General features: G+C 45.1%; 6 protein-coding genes across 6 annotated transcripts; 4 read left to right on the forward strand and 2 right to left on the reverse strand.

Annotated features, from left to right (window-relative positions):
* Window positions 1–816: 816 nt before the first annotated feature.
* On the forward strand, window positions 817–5,282 carry TREMEDRAFT_34219 (uncharacterized protein; the record flags this gene model as incomplete). The annotated part of the gene is made up of 17 exons (XM_007006925.1): window positions 817–924; window positions 1,303–1,349; window positions 1,394–1,474; window positions 1,581–1,726; window positions 1,918–2,562; window positions 2,606–2,685; window positions 2,725–2,875; window positions 2,922–2,995; window positions 3,096–3,323; window positions 3,375–3,465; window positions 3,509–3,580; window positions 3,630–3,772; window positions 3,820–3,838; window positions 3,882–3,988; window positions 4,032–4,367; window positions 4,558–4,927; window positions 5,050–5,282. 17 exons carry the CDS (start codon window positions 817–819, stop codon window positions 5,280–5,282), a joined length of 2,931 nt encoding a protein of 976 aa, XP_007006987.1.
* Window positions 5,283–5,762: 480 nt separating this feature from the next.
* On the reverse strand, window positions 5,763–9,170 carry TREMEDRAFT_64900 (uncharacterized protein; the record flags this gene model as incomplete). Its single annotated transcript, XM_007007082.1, has 11 exons — window positions 5,763–5,859; window positions 5,881–5,890; window positions 5,936–6,017; window positions 6,515–6,588; window positions 6,808–6,932; window positions 7,614–7,870; window positions 8,035–8,255; window positions 8,297–8,545; window positions 8,702–8,770; window positions 8,812–8,858; window positions 8,980–9,170. 11 exons carry the CDS (start codon window positions 9,168–9,170, stop codon window positions 5,763–5,765), a joined length of 1,422 nt encoding a protein of 473 aa, XP_007007144.1.
* A 1,020-nt stretch (window positions 9,171–10,190) lies between these two features.
* Window positions 10,191–11,324, forward strand: TREMEDRAFT_34170 (uncharacterized protein; the record flags this gene model as incomplete). Its single annotated transcript, XM_007006917.1, has 4 exons — window positions 10,191–10,282; window positions 10,354–10,661; window positions 10,822–11,082; window positions 11,140–11,324. 4 exons carry the CDS (start codon window positions 10,191–10,193, stop codon window positions 11,322–11,324), a joined length of 846 nt encoding a protein of 281 aa, XP_007006979.1.
* A 268-nt stretch (window positions 11,325–11,592) lies between these two features.
* TREMEDRAFT_34294 (uncharacterized protein) lies at window positions 11,593–13,053 on the forward strand (the record flags this gene model as incomplete). Its single annotated transcript, XM_007006931.1, has 4 exons — window positions 11,593–11,703; window positions 12,006–12,128; window positions 12,697–12,847; window positions 12,932–13,053. The coding sequence occupies 4 exons, from the start codon at window positions 11,593–11,595 to the stop codon at window positions 13,051–13,053; spliced, it is 507 nt and encodes a 168-aa protein (XP_007006993.1).
* Window positions 13,054–13,342: 289 nt separating this feature from the next.
* Window positions 13,343–17,263, reverse strand: TREMEDRAFT_34057 (uncharacterized protein; the record flags this gene model as incomplete). Its single annotated transcript, XM_007006901.1, has 12 exons — window positions 13,343–13,843; window positions 14,032–14,236; window positions 14,394–14,788; window positions 14,888–15,177; window positions 15,363–15,765; window positions 15,818–16,328; window positions 16,369–16,405; window positions 16,446–16,516; window positions 16,562–16,686; window positions 16,732–16,814; window positions 16,904–17,021; window positions 17,069–17,263. 12 exons carry the CDS (start codon window positions 17,261–17,263, stop codon window positions 13,343–13,345), a joined length of 2,934 nt encoding a protein of 977 aa, XP_007006963.1.
* A 744-nt stretch (window positions 17,264–18,007) lies between these two features.
* Window positions 18,008–19,849, forward strand: TREMEDRAFT_64903 (uncharacterized protein; the record flags this gene model as incomplete). The annotated part of the gene is made up of 5 exons (XM_007007083.1): window positions 18,008–18,094; window positions 18,144–18,292; window positions 18,395–18,406; window positions 18,504–18,520; window positions 18,564–19,849. The coding sequence occupies 5 exons, from the start codon at window positions 18,008–18,010 to the stop codon at window positions 19,847–19,849; spliced, it is 1,551 nt and encodes a 516-aa protein (XP_007007145.1).
* Between the last annotated feature and the right edge of the window lie 1,150 nt (window positions 19,850–20,999).

Consider the following 20,999-nt stretch of genomic DNA (forward strand, 5'->3'; position numbering starts at 1 on the left):
ATTGGGAAGGGGCGCAGCTGCTCGAGCTGCGCTCTGTGATGATGCATTATCTTCATAAGCTGTTGTATGCATTCGGCGGGTCATGTATGTAGCACTGGCATCTAGCTACTAGCTGCTAGTGCTGTTTGTGTGCTTGAACATGAATGAGGCTAAAGAAGATACATGAGGCATAGTGTTGATAGTGCGAGGGGTGTGTGAGGTGGAGTACTTATGGAGGGTAAAGCTGTGTGGAATGACTGCGAGGCGGGCGAATGACGACAGCAACGTACAACCGTACTCATAGCTGTCTTTGTGGTCTCTTTCTTCTTTCTGCATCTCAGTCTCCGAACTCGGGGCTTTGAAATCTCTTCCCACTGGCCACTGGCTCTGGTTCTCAGCGACAAACCTTGATCTGAGCTAGTAGTTCAAACCGACCCGAGGCAAAAACATCGAGAAGCGAGTGAAGAAAGGGGTCCTTCCACTTGCGCCGCCCATCTATTTCATCATCTCATCTCCTGCTTCTTATCGCATCTCTTCATCCACTCTTGCCATCCTTCCCACTGATCTCACTCTTCCAGATCTGACTTCCAGCGCATTAGCTCTCATACGTCACGTCAACTTCAATCTATCGAAACGATCACTCCTCTACCCAAGCCTTGACAGAACAACAGACACATTCCAGCACGTCAAACCAGGACATCAAGCAGGACGGTTCAATCACCTCCACGCAAGAGACTTGTCAAACATCCTGTAAACAGTGTAAGTAGACAGATCAAGACCCGCTCAAGTGATAAAGTCATCAAAAGTAGTGACCGAAAAGGTGAAGAAAAGGTGAAGATGGCTTATGCTTATCCTTCTCTGGAAGGAACTGGGTCAAGTACTTCTTTAGGACGTGAGGTTGGGAGGAGGAGTTCAGAAGGAGGAGATGTCTTGAGAGAGTTCAAGGTGAGTTTGATTACCTCAACCGTTTCTCCTTCGTCTGTGTCCCATTCTAATACCTGGATTTATTCCGATGTGTCTTTCCATATAATTCGAGTATACGAAAAATTTCAATCTGCGAGCTTGGTCCCCCTGGACGGGATTTACAGATGTCTGTCGCCACCTATATCTATCTTGGTTCAGCTTTCCCGACGTGTTGAATTGCCAACTGAAAGAACACATTCTTCATGTCTCTGTAAATTGTGCTGGAGGTTCAAACAAGTGAAGACGAGTTTCCGACGTTATCGAAGGGCGCAACACTCAGGGCGAGAATGTCGAATTGGGAGAGATGGCTTCTTACCCTGTGTCGATTCATATGAGAGGAGTTGCATAGCTAATGTGCAGAACAAAATCCAAGAAGACGAAAATTACATCAGTTTCTTTGCGGACAGGTCTGTTTTTTCACAGACTTGGATTATTTAAAGCTGACGTGTAGGATCAGAGTGGAAGAACAATACATTGAGAGCTTGACAAGATTGTATGATAGAACTGTGGCTGTTGATTCTTTACAGGATGAGTGAGTTATACGATTCTCCAACAGCGCCTAATATGGTCCTTCTTCGACAGCGCCCGATGTGATCTTTGGTGGTCTGCGCATGTCGCTGAGCGTAGTTGACATATAGCACGCCCCGGAAAGGTACCCGAAGGACAGCTCGTAAGGCGTGGACAGAAGTGAGAGATTATACACTTCGGGAGATCCAAAGTAGAGAAGCCATGACGGTTGCTCTCAAGGAGGATGTGGTCAAGGCACTTGTCAGACTAAAGGCGAGTTTCGACATTTCTCACTACCCTCTTGGCTTGTCATTCTATCTAGTAGTCCCAATTTGAGTCCGTCGAGACTTCCTTTCATCAACATTCATTGTCCGCTGGTGGAACTGAATCGAATAGGTTGTGAAGGAGGCCCTTTCTGGGCGGCGAAAATCACATGTTCACTGAGGTCCAATGCTGACAGGCAGGAAGAACAAACACGTATTCGTCTCAACCTTAAGGATACCATGCGAGCCGCTACCGACATGTACGAAGAACATGCGCGAAATCATCTTCCCAAGCTTAAACGGTCCTACTTTCAAAAATGTCAGGCTTTGGAGGATCACAAACGACAAGAACACGCCATAGCCATGCAAGCTAAACTTCTCGCGACAAATTCTCCACCTGTCAATGCGACTCCTCCAACACCTCAACCGGAACCGCCATACTCTGCCTTTTATCATGGCTCCCAAGCGGGATTTTCACCTCCCGTAACCAATCCTCCTCTACCACCTATGTCAAACCCTGCTCTCGAGTCACCCAGTCACGAGAAACCGAACGTCACTTTCTCCCCTACGACGAAAGAAAAGAGCGGAGGTCGATTACGGGCCGGATCGGCCTCAGGAGGTGATGGAAAGACCAAGGATGTATTGAATGACCTGGCCACACAGAGCAAGAAGGGATTCAATGCTATCATCCAACGTTTGGGAGGGGACAAGGATAAGGATCGAGAAGAGGCCGGTTTCGTTTTGGTCGGTGATGAGGGTTTACAAAGAAGGGGCACAGGGAGGGATGGCTCAGGCAAGCTCAGCGGCGCAATGAGAGGAGCCAAGCTCAAACGCGACGCAGAGGAGGCAGGTCGGTGATCTTACATCCATGACTTCTCAGCTGAAATAGTCAGATAAAGCCTACAGACTGGGTATTTTCCATCTCGAGTCACTCAGGATCAGAAGAGACAAGCTCCAAGCGTCCGCAGTAACTGTGAGTTGCATTGGTATCGACCTCTCACTGACCGGTCAGAGCTTGGAGACTTTCAACGACGAGATGAACGTCAAGCTCAAATTTGCCATGGAGAGCTATGTTGATACGATGCACGGCACCGCTGCTACCAACGCCCAGTCTACCGAAGTGGCAAGAGAAGCCGTGAGACAAATCAATCTTGATTTAGATAGTGAGTTTCTCTTCTGCTTCCTGGGTGACTTTGACTGACATGTCAGTGACGCTCTTCAGAACCAGATTACGGACGGTCAGCACTTTGCATACTGCTCCGGTGATGTATGAAAACTACTACGTAAGTTGTCTCCATAAACATCACGCATGGAAGCAGCTTGTCATGTAAAGCCTCTCATCGGTCTTTCATTATCCATAGTCCTGTCATGCTGAGCACTCAGGTCGGTCCATGCAAATCTCTTATATTCGGTGTCAGCTTGACAGACTACGATTTCGGTCGTGGTGAAGGTAGCGATCGCGGTCGACCCCCAGCCATCGTCGAAAAATGCATTGCGGCGATTGACGAGAAAGGCGAGCAAATTCTCATCTACACGGTCAACTGCTCATGCTCAGGACTTGGTGTCGAAGGAATCTATCGTGTCAGCGGCCGTCATCCTGCCATACAAAAGGTTAGTCCAGCCGTTTTTATAATGAAAGTCGAAAGGCCCAGCTGATCATAGATGATCCAAGAGATTGAAATGGACGAAGAGAAATTCCAGATTGCCCCTGAGAACGAGGATGTCCATACCATTGCCGGTGTGCTCAAACAATGTGAGACCATGGTAGCCGGTATGAACGCTTGCTGACCTCGAAGACCTGCGAGATCTGCCAGACCCCGTATTCCCTCTTCCGCAGGCGGAGCGTGTCAAATACTCTATCGAGAGAGGTCAGCATATCATTAGAGCGCCTGAGTGATGAGCTGAAAAGTTTGACAGACATTCTCATAAGCACCAACTTTGCAGCTCTCAGAGCTAAACTTCGACGTCTGACACCCATTCACCAGACCACATTCCAAGCTATTATTGAACACCTCTCCAGGATTCAATCTCAGGCAGCAGTTAACCGAATGGATTCAAAGGTCAGCTTCGTCATGTCGAAAGGAACGAGTAGACGCTGATAATCTAGAATCTGGCAGTCGTGTTCAGTATGTGTTTCACGTTCTTATTGTATTGAAATGTTGATATCAGACTCGGTGCTCTTCGGTCATGATCAGCTGTTGAACGAGGGTGACGTTCTCGCTATGGCACAAGCGAAGGATACTGTACTAGAGGACCTCATAACGTTCTCAGACATGGTGAGTTGTTACACAGGTGGGGTTGGATAAGCTGAGTAGCTAGCTATTCGGTGGCGATCCCGTCCTGCCATCCGGCCCCCAGACGACCTCGGATCAAGGCACACGACATGCTCTTGAAGACGATGGACGGCCAGGTAGTGCACGTACGAAGGTACAGATCATCAGCTCTCAGTCATCTCCTGAACGTCGGAGAACAGAGCTTGCGCCTGTTATCAGTCCAGAGAGGATCGCAGGACTACCGATGGCTTCTGAGATTCCGGTAGCTGCAGAGAACTCAATATTGGGAAGTGTATTCACACCGGATGAGGAATTGGATTTGTTGTTTGACCCGGGATTGATACCGCAAAGCATGCGAGATGGGTTGAGTGCTGAGTACCATGTAAGTTCAGTCCCATCCTTAATCACACTACCTTCTTCCCTTGACTTCATGTACAATAAACGATTCACCCTTCCACTTAAGGTCTTTGGTAGCCTTTTCGAATAGGTCAGGTAGCTTCCAAAAAGTCGGGGCCGAACTACCTTGAAAACTTAGATCAAATAGTATCCAAAGATACAGGACTAATTGACAGATCCGTCCTCTAGCTTCCACCGACCTCATGAGATCTCATTTCCACCTCTTAGCTACTCTCACATCCTCCCCGCCTATCGCTCCATCGGTTTACGCGGCACTGTTCAATCACATGAAATCTTGTCCTTCCACCTACTACATCGTAGTATTCATCGAACGGTCCACCGATCAGCTGGTGGCTTCTGGCACTCTCTTGACAGAGCGTAAACATGTCCGTGGAGGTGGAGTAGCGGGTCATATAGAAGATATAGTGGTTTCACCTTCGACTCAAGGTCAGGGATTAGGAATAAAGATGGTGAATGGATTGAAAGATCTCGCCGCGGGGTTGGGATGTTATAAGGTTGTTTTGGATTGTGTAGAGGCGAAAACTCGTCAGTCTTGCTTCTCAACCTCTTCCATCAAATCCCTCCCTTCCCCAAAAGAGTGATCCTGTTAGCGCATCGGTTCTGATTGATCGTCTTAATTGAGTTAAATGACCCAGCTAACCCCTTAGCGTTCTACGAGAAATGTGGTTTCTTCCGAAAAGGTATTCAAATGGCAAGTTCCCCCCACCTTACCGGACCATCGTCAATCATGCTAAGCAACAGGCACATTACTCTGCCGAAAGTCATTCTTCTTCTACTGCCCCAACAGTACCTCCTCCGGGACATCCACACGCATTCAACACAATGGCATCTACCAAAAACCCCGGTCTACCACCTCGACCTCCACAAGCAACAGCTCTGATGATGGATCGAACCAAATCACAAGATTCGGATGAACCTACTTCTCCAACTGCATCATCAGCCAGTGGTGTGACTTATTCTTATCCCGTCACAACACCTCATCTCCCTTCTGCATTGAGAAATGAGACGAGGGTGCAGACGATGACCACTGTTGAAGGGGAGACAGACAGGGTGGATGCAAGGTCGGGTGTTGGTGGATCACCCACGAAAGAAGAAGGGGAGGGTACAGGGAAAGAATTACCACCAGGGACTGTATCGGCCATGTTGAGTGCTGAGCCGGAGACGATTTGATGGGTCGTTGAAGGATATAATCCCTCACTGTGGAATTCCAATGATTTTCACTTGCGATCCAAAATGGAAGAAAGGACAATGAGATAAGAAAGATTTGCTTATAGTTTGAAATGAATCACGAGATGATAGATGTACAAACGTTATATATTCTCTGACAATAACTTGACTTTTGTCAAATCTAACTTCCTTTTCATACTACGAGTGCTTTCACTCCTGCTTCGAAAAACTGGACACTCTGATGGATTTTGTCTATGAAAAATATCCATCTTGAATTTGATACTGAAACTCTATGAAGTTTGCATACTTACAAAGGATTTACTACAGAGTATCATCGTTTCATTAATGAAATCACTCAAGCCTCACCTTTCAATTTCTTCTCACCGAATTCTTTTTCTTCGGGATTCCGGAATGTTTTCCCAGCGAATTTCTTAGCGTAACCATTGACCTATACGAGTCAGTATATAATTTCACACCTCAACTACGAACGATCCGATGGGCGGATGATAGACGATGATGGGTAGGTGTGTCCATGTATGTGGGAGTGGTAGGAAATGATAAAGACTTCTTCCCTCGGCTGCTGGGGTGAGATAACACAGAAAGATCAAAATTTTCAATGGGAATATCTGATAGGACGGTATCTGAGAAAATTCACACTTGATTGGTTCCTATCACGACAACTTAGGAGTTTCAGTCTGGAGGATTTAGGATTTGAGGGATGAGGGGATGAGGGATGAGGGATGAGGGATGAGGGATGAGGGATGAGGGATGAGGGATGAGGGATGAGGGATGAGGGATGAGGGATGAGGGATGAGGGATGAGGGATGAGGGATGAGGGATGAGGGATGAGGGATGAGGGATGAGGGATGAGGGATGAGGGATGAGGGATGAGGGATGAGGGATGAGGGATGAGGGATGAAGAATGAAGAACGAAGATGACTTTACCTGTTCTTTAAAAGGGATCTTTTCGGGAACGGATGAATCCGAAATGTTCGTCCCTGTTCCAGGAGCGGTAGCAGCTATATCTTAGTTATTTCTTTCCCATCATCCTTCCCTCTCTTTATCATCCCCCAACTGCTTGTGGATCCTTATCCCCTCATCTCCTCCCTCCATCTGCGTATCTCCGAATGTAAAAAGAAGGTCAATCGAGCTGTCCCGTACTGAATGGTGCCTGTGAAGTGGTGAGAATGTACAGTGAGCATGAAATTGAGGGCACGAGGACGATTCGTTCCACTCACCTTGTTGAGGTTCACCAGTCGCAGGAACATTAGGATAAGGATGATCCGCTACTATTGGTTGAACTTGAGCTTCGTCAATAGCTGCGGCATGTGAGATGTTCGACATGTTTGATTTCTTATCCTTACTTTTGATTTGCAATATGGATTCCTGTGAGATCTTTCAGGGAGATAATAGATTCCTGTGAGATGTTTCAGGAGAGATAAGAAGGTTTTGAGAGAAAGAAGAAGGTTAAAGAGTAAGTTAAGAAAGTAGAAAACCCAAAAAGTGGCGAGAAACATGAGGTTGCTGTAATGACGTCATGATACATTTGACACGTGATTCATCGACACACTATGAAAAGTTCGTAAGAGCATGTTCAAGTAGAAGACTAGGCCTAGGTAAACGTCACAGGCAGGACATCCCAGATGACTCGGATACAACGAAACAATATTGACAACTAATTAGTCCATTAGGAATCCGTAGAAGATCATTGAGGAGGAGAAGGAGGAGGGTAAAGACGATTGAACATGGGTTTGAAGAGGTGAGGATATGACGGTTGGATGATTGATCATGAACATGTTAAAGAGCTGATCCTATTCATTAGCTGATCAGCTCTAATTGAAACCTGTCTATGGTATTACCTGGATGGACGAATGATGAGGATTGTAAAATGTGTGGTTTGACGGACTTCTAACCTAGGACAGTTGAGTTGAACGACACGGAAAGGATTATCGAAGTCTCGATTGAACAGGATGCGGGGAATGATGATGAAGGGACCATGAAGCAACAAAATTTATACAAGCGACTCAAGAAGTATCAAACTCACGTCACACCCGAATACGGTCCTAAATGTCGAGGGAGGTCCAACCCATCCAAGAAACTAGCCACCAAAGCTAATTCCCCCAAAGGCGTTTCTAGTGAATCGGAACAATGTATATTCTCTTGTCCATCACATGAAACGTACGTTTTTCCATCTTCTGAAATCCAAATTTCACCGGAAGATTGTCTGAAATGCCAAGGACGAGGAGGTACATGAGGGACGTCATCGTTGAAGTTGATCAGATGTTGTGCGCGTGTACCCAGCTAGTGATCAACGAGAGTCCCCTTCATTTTCTACTGGTCTCACTCTGATTCAATCACACCCACGCGAGGTTTTATTGCTTTTATGAGGGGTCAAAGGGTCAAGGGGTCAAGGGGTCAATAGGACCGTAGGATAGTGGTAGGGGGAGAGGGGACAGATGACGTACTGTGGAATCTACATAATTGGCCCATGCTTGATTACCAACCCTAGGAGCGGCAAAAGCGATCGCTTCCACAGTCACGTTACTTCCTAAAAGATGTTGTAGATGAGTTGCCATCAACAAGGTCAAAGCTCCGCCTAGACTTTTAGCGACAGTCTTATCATATCTTCCAATCAATACCAACGTGACTTTGATTTTACTTTGATTTTCGACTTTCCGAGTCGCGCCTAGACTAGTAGTAAAGAGGGAGAACAACGAAGAAACTCACCCAGAGAATGTCCCACAACCAACACATTTCCTCCTCCGGCGGCTTGAACAACGGGAGCTATAGCCCCTACCATCCTCTCAAAAGCCCCGTAGAATCCTTGATGCACTTGTAACCCCTCTCCTCCGGGAAACATGTTCGGATCAACATCGATAAAAGGGAAATCAATGTCGATACCGATGGATTCCGGAGAGGCAGGATTTGTTCCTGATATAGCTACCAATGTTTGAGTAGAGGTACTAGCTACGAAATCTAAATATCAGCTCTTGCCATTTTCCCATTGCCACTTCATAAAGTCCCCCTCACAGCAGTAGGGAGAAGTCCCTCGGCAAGTATCACTAACCAAGGGGTAAGAGGGAGTGGTTTTCATTGGTAGAGGTTTCTTCATACAAAGAGATAAACACTCACATCGAGGATTTTCCTCCGCATCACCCCCCGTGAGAAGTATGGTAGGTTTTGCTAGATTTTCGCATGCGTCTGTTCATGAGCCCTTCTCAACTGAAGAAGTATGAGCTCACCGCCACAAGACCAAGAGGTTATACTATCCGGTGAACAATATGATGCTCTGATTATCAATATTCGTACCCCTTCAATCACCCTATCTGTCCTTTAAGATCGACCGACCGGCATTCGGCTGTCGGTTGTCGGTTGTGACAATTAATTAAGACGGGAGAAGAAGAACTCACGAGGCGAAATACGCTGGGATGGTAAAAGCCGCCACCTGAGTAGAAGAGAGAACCGTCAAGCTCTTCTTGGTCGGGACAGCTTCCACTTCTGAAATTCCATCGAAAATCAACAAGCCCAAGAGTCCAAGGTATCTCAGATATCCCATCAACCCTAGTGAGTTTCTCATTAATGACACCCTGTTCCACGGCATCGTCCAATATTGAAGGATCAGGATGGCAGGAAAAGACGAGGGATGAAGAAGGGGAAGGGGGGGGGGGGGGTGTCGGTCAATGGGAATATGATGAATTTTATATATCGTAATCACTCTTGAGAGGAGAAATCTTGCCAAGCCGGTTAGCAAGTCTAGACGCGACCGTACAAGAGATGAAAGGATGCTTCACGGGGTATCGGGGACGTTGCGAACATGTTTGAACTGGGTTTGGTAACTTGGCGTAAGATCTGAGCGGTCGGTCATCATTACCGGTCAGTGGCTGCTCGGATGGCACATGCACACCGAGATGTCTGATCAGTCATGTGAAGGTTTAACGGGAAAGGGTCCGATGTTTTGATGGGTGATGTTGACATCGGAAAGCTTGAGGGAGGTCAGAAAGGTTATATCATGAGCCGCGGTAGTACGTGAATACTTGATGGGTTCGCATGTGCGGTCCGAAGTGAAGCCTGAGCAAGTACTTGTTCGTAATATGAGAAAGTCAGTAGCATGATCGAGGGAGTGAAAAAAGCGTGGTATTCGAGTGAAGGGATAAGGATGGAGGGGCAAAGAGGAGAAAGAGAAGAAAAGCTGAGTGGAAGAAAGGATCATCAGATGTTGAAAACAAGCGAATGTCAGGAGCAACCGGTTGTTCTTTGACCACTACCATCACTACTACTACAACTCTACTACTGAGTCGTTCACCAGACAGAAGGGTAAAATGGTCCCCAAGTAGATGATTCCTGAAGCTTGCTAAGAGTATAGTCAGTAAATAAAACAGAACATGAGTGTAGTATGAAGATAAGGTAGAAGACAAGATGGAAGGAAAAGATAAACATCAACTTATCGCGTGGTTGTTATCCGACGATCGACGACCAAGACAAAGGGTTAATCGGAGTTGCAAAACGTGTGTTTCATACAATACAAGTACAAATACAGCTTCTCTTCCACTCTACGTCTTCTCATTACATCACAGTTGATCCCTCTAGTTGATAAGCAAAGTACAAGTATAGTATAGTAATGATGACCACTGTCAATGTTGCCGACGGGTGGGAAACTCCTAAAGCAGGACCGTCAAAGGGTACAATAGCTGTGGATATGGACGATGTTTTAAGGTAAGTACTGTACTTATGTCTTTTACACCTGACCGGGCCGTGGTCTACGAAGAACGCTACTTACACCTCAGTCAGACAAACGCAACCATAGTTGAAATGCACAACGCTTTCTACGACGTTCAACCACCTATAACACTAGACGATTTCAAGAAATATCTTTATTGGAACAACCGAGGTTGGGGAACACCACAGGAGACCATACGTATGGTCAAAGAGCTTGAAGCTGCCGGTTTGTACGCCCGATCTCTACCTGTGAAAGGTGCTAAAGAGGGATTGGAAAGACTTAAAGAGATGGGTTATAGGTTGGTGATTATCACTGCTAGAGATGAGGCGCAGAGAGAAGGGACGGAAGATTGGTTAGCAGAGCATTTGCCAGATAGTGAGTTTCATTTCCTCGTCGTTCTACTCATCGCTTCCCTCTCATCTCTCTTCTTTCACCTCACCGATTACTTAAACCCTCTCCATGATGTTGGGTGTATGAAGATGACAGGATGGTGGGATTTGACGGGAAGAGATCACCATGCTAATCGTCAATTTAGTCTTTGACGAAATGCATTTCACAGGAGCTTTTACCCACCTCGCGCCCACACGGGAAGAACATGAAGGTCACGCAGCTCACAAAGCTGTTGTATCACATAAGAAAAGGACCAAAGCTGAAGTAGTACATCAAACCGGGGCATTGTTCCTCATAGATGATTCTGCTGAGAATGCCGCCGATGCCGCCGGTGCCAATCCACCTGTGCAAGTGTTGCTCTTTGGTGATTATCCGTGGAATAGTGTGGTGTGGCCTTCAAAGTCGGGTCGTCCTGAGGGTATCAACGGACAAGGTGACTTGTCAAAGCCTCAGGAAGAAGGAGAGAAGGGTGTGGAAGAGCTGACTTATGTCGAGAGAGAAGAGAGAGGGTTGCAGGAGGAATTTGAGAAGAAGAGGTTGAAAGCTATTGAAATTGGTTGGACACCCGACGGAGTTGAGAGGGTTAAGGATTGGAAGGAAGTAGTGAATTGGGTCAAAGAGTGGGAGAAAAGGAGGAAGAGCTTATAGTGTTTTGACTGTCTCACCGTTGTCGGTCATGTTCATATTGTTGCAAGTCGCATGTCGCATGAAGTTGATGATGATGCGGATATGCGAAGCGGTTTGAGATCTAGAAATCTAAAACTCGTAAACCGACATGATGTCATCACCCCAAACTTCTTTCCTTTCCTTCCCTTTCCTTCATACTTCTACTGTACACTTTCACATCCTTACTGGTATACTCATCCTGTTCTACAAACCTAACAACCAACATGGTGGTAAGTTTCCACCAGAGCTTATGCTCGATACTGACACTGAAAAACAGAAATTAAAAGTAATGATCTCAATGGAATTAGAAGGAGTCACAGAAGTCGTTCCTGCAGAAGAAGAATTTCAATATTTCTTCACTGTGAGTTCTCCACGATCCGCCATGTATCAACATCATCTCAATCCACATCATTATTCTTCGTTTCCACTCTCGATACAAGTCCCCAAGAGACTTTTGAGGTGTATGACAATCCCAGGTGACTTCCAAGTCCAAGTCGGAGTAGATCGATGGCCATGATAACCTCTATCAAGCCAAGTTTCGAACATACTCTAGTTGAGAAAAAAAGAAAGAGATAAATTATACCAGACGGAATGAAGTCAATTACGATGATGAAACGTTGAAAAGATGAATGGGACCGAAAAAAAAAAACTCTAATGGTTTAGGTCATGTGTTCTAATTGTCGAGAAACTCATCCGAATACAATATCTTTCAACGTTAAGGATGAAGTGGAAATAACAGGTTCTAGAGGTCATGCGAATTTCGTTTGGCGTTGTCATAATTGTAAAGTGGGTCTGTTGTGACTTCTTTGGATTCAAAATTCAATCCTCCAATACTTCATATTCCAGCCACCATTATTCAAGCTATTCATTACCTTCATGACGCATAGGTCAAAAGTCCTCTACCAAACTCCTAAATCTTAAATCCTGAATCCTGAACCGTGTGTATAGAATCCTGGGTTCAAACACCTGTTAAAAGTCGAGTCTGTCCCTGAAGTAATCAACCTTCAAACCTTCAGTTCATCCTTCGTTTTCTTATCTTCACCATCTCACTTATCATACTCGTGTTCATTCTTTTACTTGTTACACAATCAAACCCCACCGATTTTCTTCTTCTGAGGAAATGGTTTTATCGCCCATTTGTTTCTCTCTTCATCATACCAAAAACACCTCGAGTCCACCCCAATCACACGTTGGAAACATCAGGATCAAGGAATAAAGAACTGTTATTTCAAACATCGAATGAAAAGTCTTATCGTCCTTACTCATTTCTCCGAGTCACTGTCCTCAGAAGAGTAGAAGTATCATCTCAAAAATACTTACTCGAACAAAAATGGAGATGAGATTTAACGTTCAGAAAGAAAATACAGCTTCTATAATCCCTACTCCTCCCTCGAAATCTATCTCCCCAACACCTTATACGACTTCCGGTCAATGGGATACTTTGATATCACTTGATTGTAGAGGATTAGAATTTACTAAATTCCATTTTGTTGGGAAATGGAAATGTCGACCTGATGTCCAAGTAGAAGAGGAAGGTGAAGGTGAAGGGGAAGGGGGTGGAAGAGGGAAAGGGAATAGGAATGGGAAAGGGAAAGGGAAGAAACAAGAATTCGAAGTTGAATTTGAGGATGGTAGATGGGATGATTATGATGAGATTAATGGGTTACCGGTTGGGATAAATGATATTAAATCTGAGATTAGGAGAGCTTAGATGGATCCCAGATTTAAATCTTCTTCACCTTTACATACCCTAACCTTACTCCTTACCCCTTATCTCCCCTATTTTTGTATGATGCCTTCTTGTTCGTGTGATTCACTTTCCCAACCTACTTGAGGTACATCTATCCTATCTATCGCTTACCGCTTAAAGTCGCATGAAAGGAAGTAGAGTAAGACATTAGATAGAGTTTTGTAGTACAAATCAGTACAATGTGTTGATTCACCATGTCATGTCATGCATCTTACCATAAATTATTTTGACAAACCTTATCAACACTCCCTCACTTACCTTCCACCTTACTCTTATAAACCTCTTTGGCAACTTTCAAAGCCTCTTCAATCTTCCCTCCCTCCACCCCTACGCCAGTAGCGGAATCATCCCTTCCACCACCTTTTCCACCCAAAACCTTACTCACTTCACTCAACCAAACTTTAGCATCCAAACTCTTCTTATCCAATATTTCTTTAGGTACATAATTCACATGTGTGACTTTACCCGTATCGATCTCCGAAGAGAAAGCGTAAATAGCTTTGGACAATGTTCTTCCAGTAGACGTTACAGCAGCGGAGAGTACTTTGATATTACCATCTACACCGAAAATACCTACGTAAACGTTTTCGTTAGGGTTTTCAAGGAAGAAAGTCTTGATTTCTTCTGAGACTTGTTTTTGTTCAGCCGCTAGACGGGTTTTGGTTATTGCAGCGAGATCGGAAGAGAGTTTGTCGAATCGTCTTTGAAGGGAATGACGTTTGACGAGGGAAATACCACTTTGACCTAGTTCCTGATATTATGAGCCATTGTCATGAGTTGTAAATATTATCATTCCGTTCATACGAGATGTCCGTAGGTGGTTGGGATTGGGGAATGACGACTGGTATCCTTCGATGTGAAGAGGACGGAAAGCATGTGCGCATCTGTGAGATAGAAGCGAGTTGGGTTATTGTTTGGGGTGGGGGAGGTTTCACTCACCGCCAAATAAGGTTTCATGGATGTTTCTTTCTCCTTACCTTGCATACTTTCAATCCGCTCTAACCGTCGTTCAAACTCTAAACCACGACGAGAAACATCGTTAGCATCATGTCCTGTCACAGCGACAATACGTCGGATCCCTTTGGCGATTGAAGATTCTTCAATAATGACAAAATCTTTGATATCGTCTGTTTTAGCCACATGTCTGATCATCAGTCTATAACACAGGAATCAATTTCATATACCAAATTATAGCGGAGCCTTTAGCAAACAGAGGTCAGACAAGAGAAAGAGGTGTTCAGGATCGAATGAAACGAGGCAAGAACAAGTCAGGAGGGTTAAGAAGAAACAAGCCAACTCACGTTCCTCCACAAAACTCTATACTAGTACTACGCCATTTGGTATCTTCAATATTTTGAGAAATCTCCTCCAGAGGATATCCGATACTGACCACTCTCACTGGATCAGGATACGCTTCCCCAAATACCGCTCTCAATCCTGGAATCTTGTATGCAGCCTGTAACGACATCTCTTTAGCGTACACCGGTACAGCTTTCTTGATCCACTCGTTGGAGATGGCTTCAATCTTAGCAATCTCATCTACCGAGATGGCCTTGTTGTGAGAGAAATCAAAGCGGAGTTTGGAAGGTGCGACAAGGGAACCTTTTTGGTCTATATGATCTCCGAGAACTTCACGGAGGGCAAAGTTTAGGATATGTGTGCCAGTGTGATTATTTCGGATAGGCCATCGTCGAAGCTACTGTATCAACTTCTGAACATCTCCTCCTTCAATCATAAAGATGAGGCATCTGGGCTTGTGAGAGAGTGAAGGGTTAAATGATTCTTTTGCACTCACCTCATCATACGTGCAGATAACCTCGTCACCTAATTTAATCTCCCCTTCTTCCATTTGCCCCACATGCAGAACGTATCCGTTGTACACTTGCACGTCCTCGACCTTGAATTCGGCTTTACCATCAATAGCAAGAACACCGGTATCATTCTCCTGTCCACCTGACTCTGCGTAGAAATTCGTTTTGTTGAGTAAGATACCAAAAGGAACGTTGGGAGGAAGTTCCGATGTCGATTGGTGGAATTTGGATTGGTAATAAATACCTTTAACCGTGGCTTCGATGTCGTCCAGTTCTTCTCGTCAGCTGAGTTGTCTCTGGACGAGACGATGACAGCGGATGCGTCATTATGTGTTGAGTGAAGATTCGAGGAAAAGGGAATGATGACTGACATCATGATAAAAGGGGCCGGAATGCGGATAGCGAAGCAGGAAAAAGAGTTGACGGATGAGGACGCGAAAAAATACAAAACAAACTCACGATACTTCGCCGAATCGTCCGTCTTAGGAACATCTGCATTTTCCTCCAACGCTGCCAAATCATGCACGTCCAACTTAATCTGTACACCTCCTGCTGCTTTACCTCCAGCTTTACTTGCTTCTAGAGATTCCAAACGTGCTTTCTCAAAGGCTACTTGATCAATCTTCAAACCCCTTTCTTCCGCCATTATCTGTGTGAGGTCCACTGGGAATCCATAAGTGTCATACAATCTCCAAATATCTTTACCACTCAAAACGGTACGTTTCTCCTGAGCGGCGATCGCGGCGTATTTGCTGAATAACGTTTCACCTCGATTCAACGTACGTGCAAATGAAGCTTCTTCTTCATTGAGAATCTCGATGAGTTCTGGAATACGTTTAGTCACTTCCGGAAAAATCCCACTCTATTCATCAGCCAATCCCCCTATATTGTAAAGTTGTGTGATGGAATCTTACCAGACTATCAACAACCGTGGGAACCAAAGAAGAGAAAAAAGATCCAATTTTGACGTTCATCTTATTACTAGCATATCTCACTCCTCTTCTCAAGATCCGCCGGAGAACATAACCTCTTCCATCTTTATCAGGAACTCCACCGTCTGAAATGGCGATGGTGAGTGTTCTTATATGATCCGCAATGACTCGATAGGCTGTATCTACTCCATCTTTATCTTCATCTCCTAATTTCCCAGTATATGGTCTAGCACCAGTGAGCTCTTGTATTTTGGCGAAGATGGGGGTGAAAACGTCGGTGTCGTAGTTGGATGACACGTTGTGAAGGACTGATACTAAACGTTCGAAACCCATGCCCGTGTCCACATGTTTGGCGGGAAGACTTCGTAACGCTCCGGAGGATTCTCTGTTGTATTGAATGAACACGTTGTTCCATATTTCCAAAACGTTAGGATCATCGGCGTTGACAAGGTGGGAGGCATCACGACCACCGATACGATCGAAATGGATCTCACTACCTGTCAGCTAAGATTAACCTCCACAACTCAACTAACCTGCATGGACCACAGGGCCCTGTCGCACCCATTTCTACTTGTCAACCAAAGTACTCGCAAAGAGCAAGTTTACGTACCCCAGAAGTTGTCTTTGGCATTCCCAGTGAGAATATGGGTTTCCGGTACTCCAAGTTGCTTCCATATTTCTCTGTCGAGCATGAGCCTCTTCCTCAAGTACTTATGATGAACTCACTTTGCTTCATTATCCGGTTCTAAACCTTGTTTCTCGTCTCCTTCAAAGTATGTGACATACAAACGATCCTTAGGTAGACCATAAACTCTAGTCAAAAGATCCCAAGCCATCGTCAAAGCTCCAATCTATTGAATCAACACCTTTAAACCCATGTTTTTGATTGAACGTACCTTGAAATAATCACCGAATGACCAATTTCCTAGCATTTCAAAGAACGTGTGGTGATAAGTATCTTTGCCCACATCATCTAGATCTATTCACACATCAGCATCTCGACCGACATAAGCAGTCGAGGACCAAAGGACCTTCAGAAAATGGAATATCGACTCGAACTCGACTGACCATTATGCTTGCCACCTGCTCGAATACACTTCTGGCTGTTCACGGCACGATGTAATTTACTAAGTTCGCTTTTAGGATCAGCAGTTCCCAAGAACAAGGGTTTGAATTGGTTCATTCCCTATACATGCATCAGTCAAGACAAGAAGATGACTAAAAAAGACTCACGGCATTTGCAAAGAGGAGAGTATCATCTTCGAAAGGTATCACACCTGAAGAAGGCCAGAAAGTGTGTTCAAATCCGGGTTGTTGAGCAAAGTAATCAATGAACGTTTGACGGACTTTGGAAGCGGGCCAATCTTTGGGGGAGGGCCAAGGATGAGGGGGGTTGTTGGGGACAACGGGTTTGGAGTCGGCTCCCATATTGAGGTGATTATGAGGATGAATATGCAGAGTAGACAAAGAAGTTCGAACAAGGGGGATATTGTTGAACCTCGCTGATGCGAGGACACGAGGGATCACTGTGAGTGTTATGCCGAGTGGTGGAGAGGGAGAAAGGATGAATGGATGGAAAGATGGAAAGATGGTCGCGAGGAGGAATGTCGAGTAGAGTTGGTATAGGAAATGGTCACGTGATCACTCAGAGTGAGTAAGTAGAAAAAGATGTCTCTCTCCAAACGTTGGATGATACTTACAGGACAAATTGTATGTTGCCATGTTGCTCACCATCAGGTATAATTGCCATGGCGGCATGGCACCACATCCCAAGCCAATAACATACAACAATGCCACTCGAAGAAACCACTCATGTATTCAACACTTACGATCCTTACGATGGCTTACCGATCGCATCATGCCAGCAGCCAGCAGAGGCACTCATCCCTCGGGTCTCCTGCAGCCTGGGAGGTCCCGTAGGGTGATGTATCACAGACCCAAGAGGGCCCTAGGATCCTGAGACTCACTTGCAGCTGAACACCGTACACCGATGTACGTGAGAGGTAGAATAATCATGCCGTCATATATTCACCCACCTTCTGAACTGTGAGCATATCCACTCATTCCTCCCCACCCTCCCTCCAGCCATTCATCTCTCCCCGTCCCATTCCCTTCATCGTTGATCCTACTCCTTTTCAACCCTAGCCTCCTTCACCTGTTCATCCCTCCATCATGCCTGAATCCCCTACTATGTTCGATTGGTCAAAAGCAAAGTTCAACCCCAATCTCTTTCTCCGTCCCGCGTCAAACCTCTGTCTTGTCAGTGGAGTTGATAACTTTCATATCAGTTGAGTACTGACACCATTAGGTCTTATCTTTCTTCTGGAGCGCAACGATCCTAATATTCATTATCAAAGCCAACTTGACATATAATCGTTTATGGAGGTCTTTACCGGTCTTTGGTCTGACCAATTTTCCCATTCCATCCATATGGTTTTCTCGTATGACCATGGACACGTGAGTATTCTACTATCTTTCACTCCCAATAATCCCCTTATCTTCACCTTCTTTCCCTAGCTCTTGCTATGGTTTCGTACTCTCTACTCGCATGACTGTCAGGGTAAATCAATGGTCAGTTTACTGAGAATAACAGAAGATACATGACCCTCACTGAGAATTGGAATTCGACACATTTCGTCCGACCCATTTATCTCTATCTCGGCGTCAGTTGTGTACCCCTCACCAGTGAGTAAATCTTTGATTCAATAGTGATGAATTTGACTTTCAGTCGAACTCAGCTTGTGGACCGCCATATGCGCTACAGGAACATTAAAATGGTGTAGCCCATACGAGAGAAGATTCGCAATCGTAGCATTCACAGCTACCGCTGTCCAAATGATCATCTTCATTATCCAAGGAATTCATCTATACATCCTTCAACGAAAATGTACCGCGATCCCAAGAGAAATTCGAAAAACTTTACATCCCGGTTTTGAAGTTTACGATAGGAACGATCTTCGTCAACTTTATGCTATTCAGCGAAACCTTCATTCGAATAAACCTGGAGAAACGCAATTGATAGGGTTTCATCGATTAGCATCAAGTGCAAGTGTCGCGGGTGAAGAATTGACCATTGGTGATTCTATAGCTCGTTCAGAAGTACCGGAATCAATAACGAGTATTACAGCTTCTTATGCTTCTGATACTTCGGGAAGAAATCGAGGCAAGAAGGGAAGAGATAATGAGAAAGAAAATATAGAATTGACACCTATGAAAGGGGAAAAGATGACAGGAGAGAATAAGGGTGTGAAAGGGAAAGACAAAACCCCACAAGAAACTAAGAAAAGTAAAGGGAAAGGAAAAGGGAAACTAAAAGAAAGTCCTGCTCCTTCTAGTCCTCCAACAGTCGGATCACAAGGTCCACCACATTTATCACCATTACGTTTCAGAGATACGAATGAACAAGATGATGGATGGGGTCCACGTAGACGTACGAGGACTACTTCAGGTGAAGGAATGTTAAGAGATAGACAAGCAGCAAATAAAGATGGTGATGATTATAAAACGACGGATAGAGTCACAGTTAGAGAAGCTGAACAAATGGTCACTCAAACTAGTCATCGTATCTCTCCAACGGCATCACATTTCGCTCCTGGTATATCCGGTCAAAGAACAGGTAGTCAATTTGTTGGTGGTGTTGGATTAGGTTTTAATAAAGAGTCAATGGAGTATTACAGGAGGAAATCGGAAGAATTGAATAGAACGAGAGAAGAGAGGAAAGAGTTTGGAAGATCATCTTTGACAATTTTGGATGAGAAGGGTAGAGGGAATGGAATGGGTGTTGTCAGTGGTGATGATCCTCTTTCCAATACACCTCGTTCGGATTATTCACCAACTAAAAAAGGAGATCCTTCGCGTAAAGTGGAATTCCCAACGACAATCGTTCATCCAGCTTCGCCTAGTGATACACCTCTAGCGGCGATGAGTAGCGTGTTTGTGTTGGAGGATGAACAGAGTGAACCGAGTGTATATTCGCAAGTCACGTACGATCCGAAATCAAATGTGGGAACATGAGGTGGAAGTGAGGGGCAAGCTTTGTGGATTGGTATCATGTGTGTGTGTGATTGTGTCTTGTAGCCGTACCAGTGTCGCTTTGTATGTAGCAAAAGTACTATGTCGAGGTGGTGATTGATCAAGTGCATGTAAAGTGAACGTTTGTGTTGTCTCACATGGGCTGTCTCATACAGTCGTTACAATAACACTGTAGATGTTAAAGTAGTAAGTAGCTTGTAGCAGTAAGTAAGCTAATCGAAAACGCGGGCCAGCCTGACAATTGGGCATAATTCCCCCTTACTCCCCCTCCGCCATAGAGCAGCCACGGAGGGAATATTGGATTGACACCCCCTTGACACCCCCCCTCACACCCTCACACCCATCCATCCATCCATCCATCCATCAACTCATCCTTCTCATACACTTTGCTCAACGTCACCCCCCTTTCCATTCATACTTACATCCAATCCGACCCATACTCTCGGTAGTCCAGACCCCTCAGGTGGCCAGTGGTCCGACTCACCTCTCTCCCCTTCTTTCCAATCTTACCGTCGTACTCTACCTTCTTTGACTCAATCATCCCCCCCCCGTGTACAAAACTACACGTGTCCTTCACTTCTACGTGATACGTGTCGACCAAAAGGATCACTACCTTCGTATACACTATCCCTTCTGGACCAAACTACCAACCTGGGCGATTCTATACTCAAAGCAAGTGGTACTGGTAACACGCGCCATCGTCCAACTCGTCAACGCCGCCAGTCAAACCTTCTTTCCGTCTTACCAATCTATCAATCCATAATCAATATTCAGACTTTTAGATATCTCCCAATCAACAATTCCATATTGGAATCAGTTCAAAGATGTCTTCCCCTCATACCAACATTCTTCAATCTTCCAATCGTCCTCTATCATCCGTGAGCATTCACCACGTGTCCACATTAACAACATCACCTAGATCTTCCTTTGACAGACCACTTTCATCCCATTCACATTCACATTCTCAACCTCATTCACCAACAGCATCTTCATCCCGTCATCCGATCCCAATTGATAGAGATGGCGGTCAAGGATGGAAAAACGTAAACGCGTCTATAAATGGTAATAACCAATCTCAACATGGTAAATTACCTAGGATAACAACAACTTCAGCAGGACCTTCTTCATTCAT

Source organism: Tremella mesenterica, assembly GCF_000271645.1.
Source record: "Tremella mesenterica DSM 1558 unplaced genomic scaffold TREMEscaffold_12, whole genome shotgun sequence".
Taxonomy (NCBI): domain Eukaryota; kingdom Fungi; phylum Basidiomycota; class Tremellomycetes; order Tremellales; family Tremellaceae; genus Tremella; species Tremella mesenterica.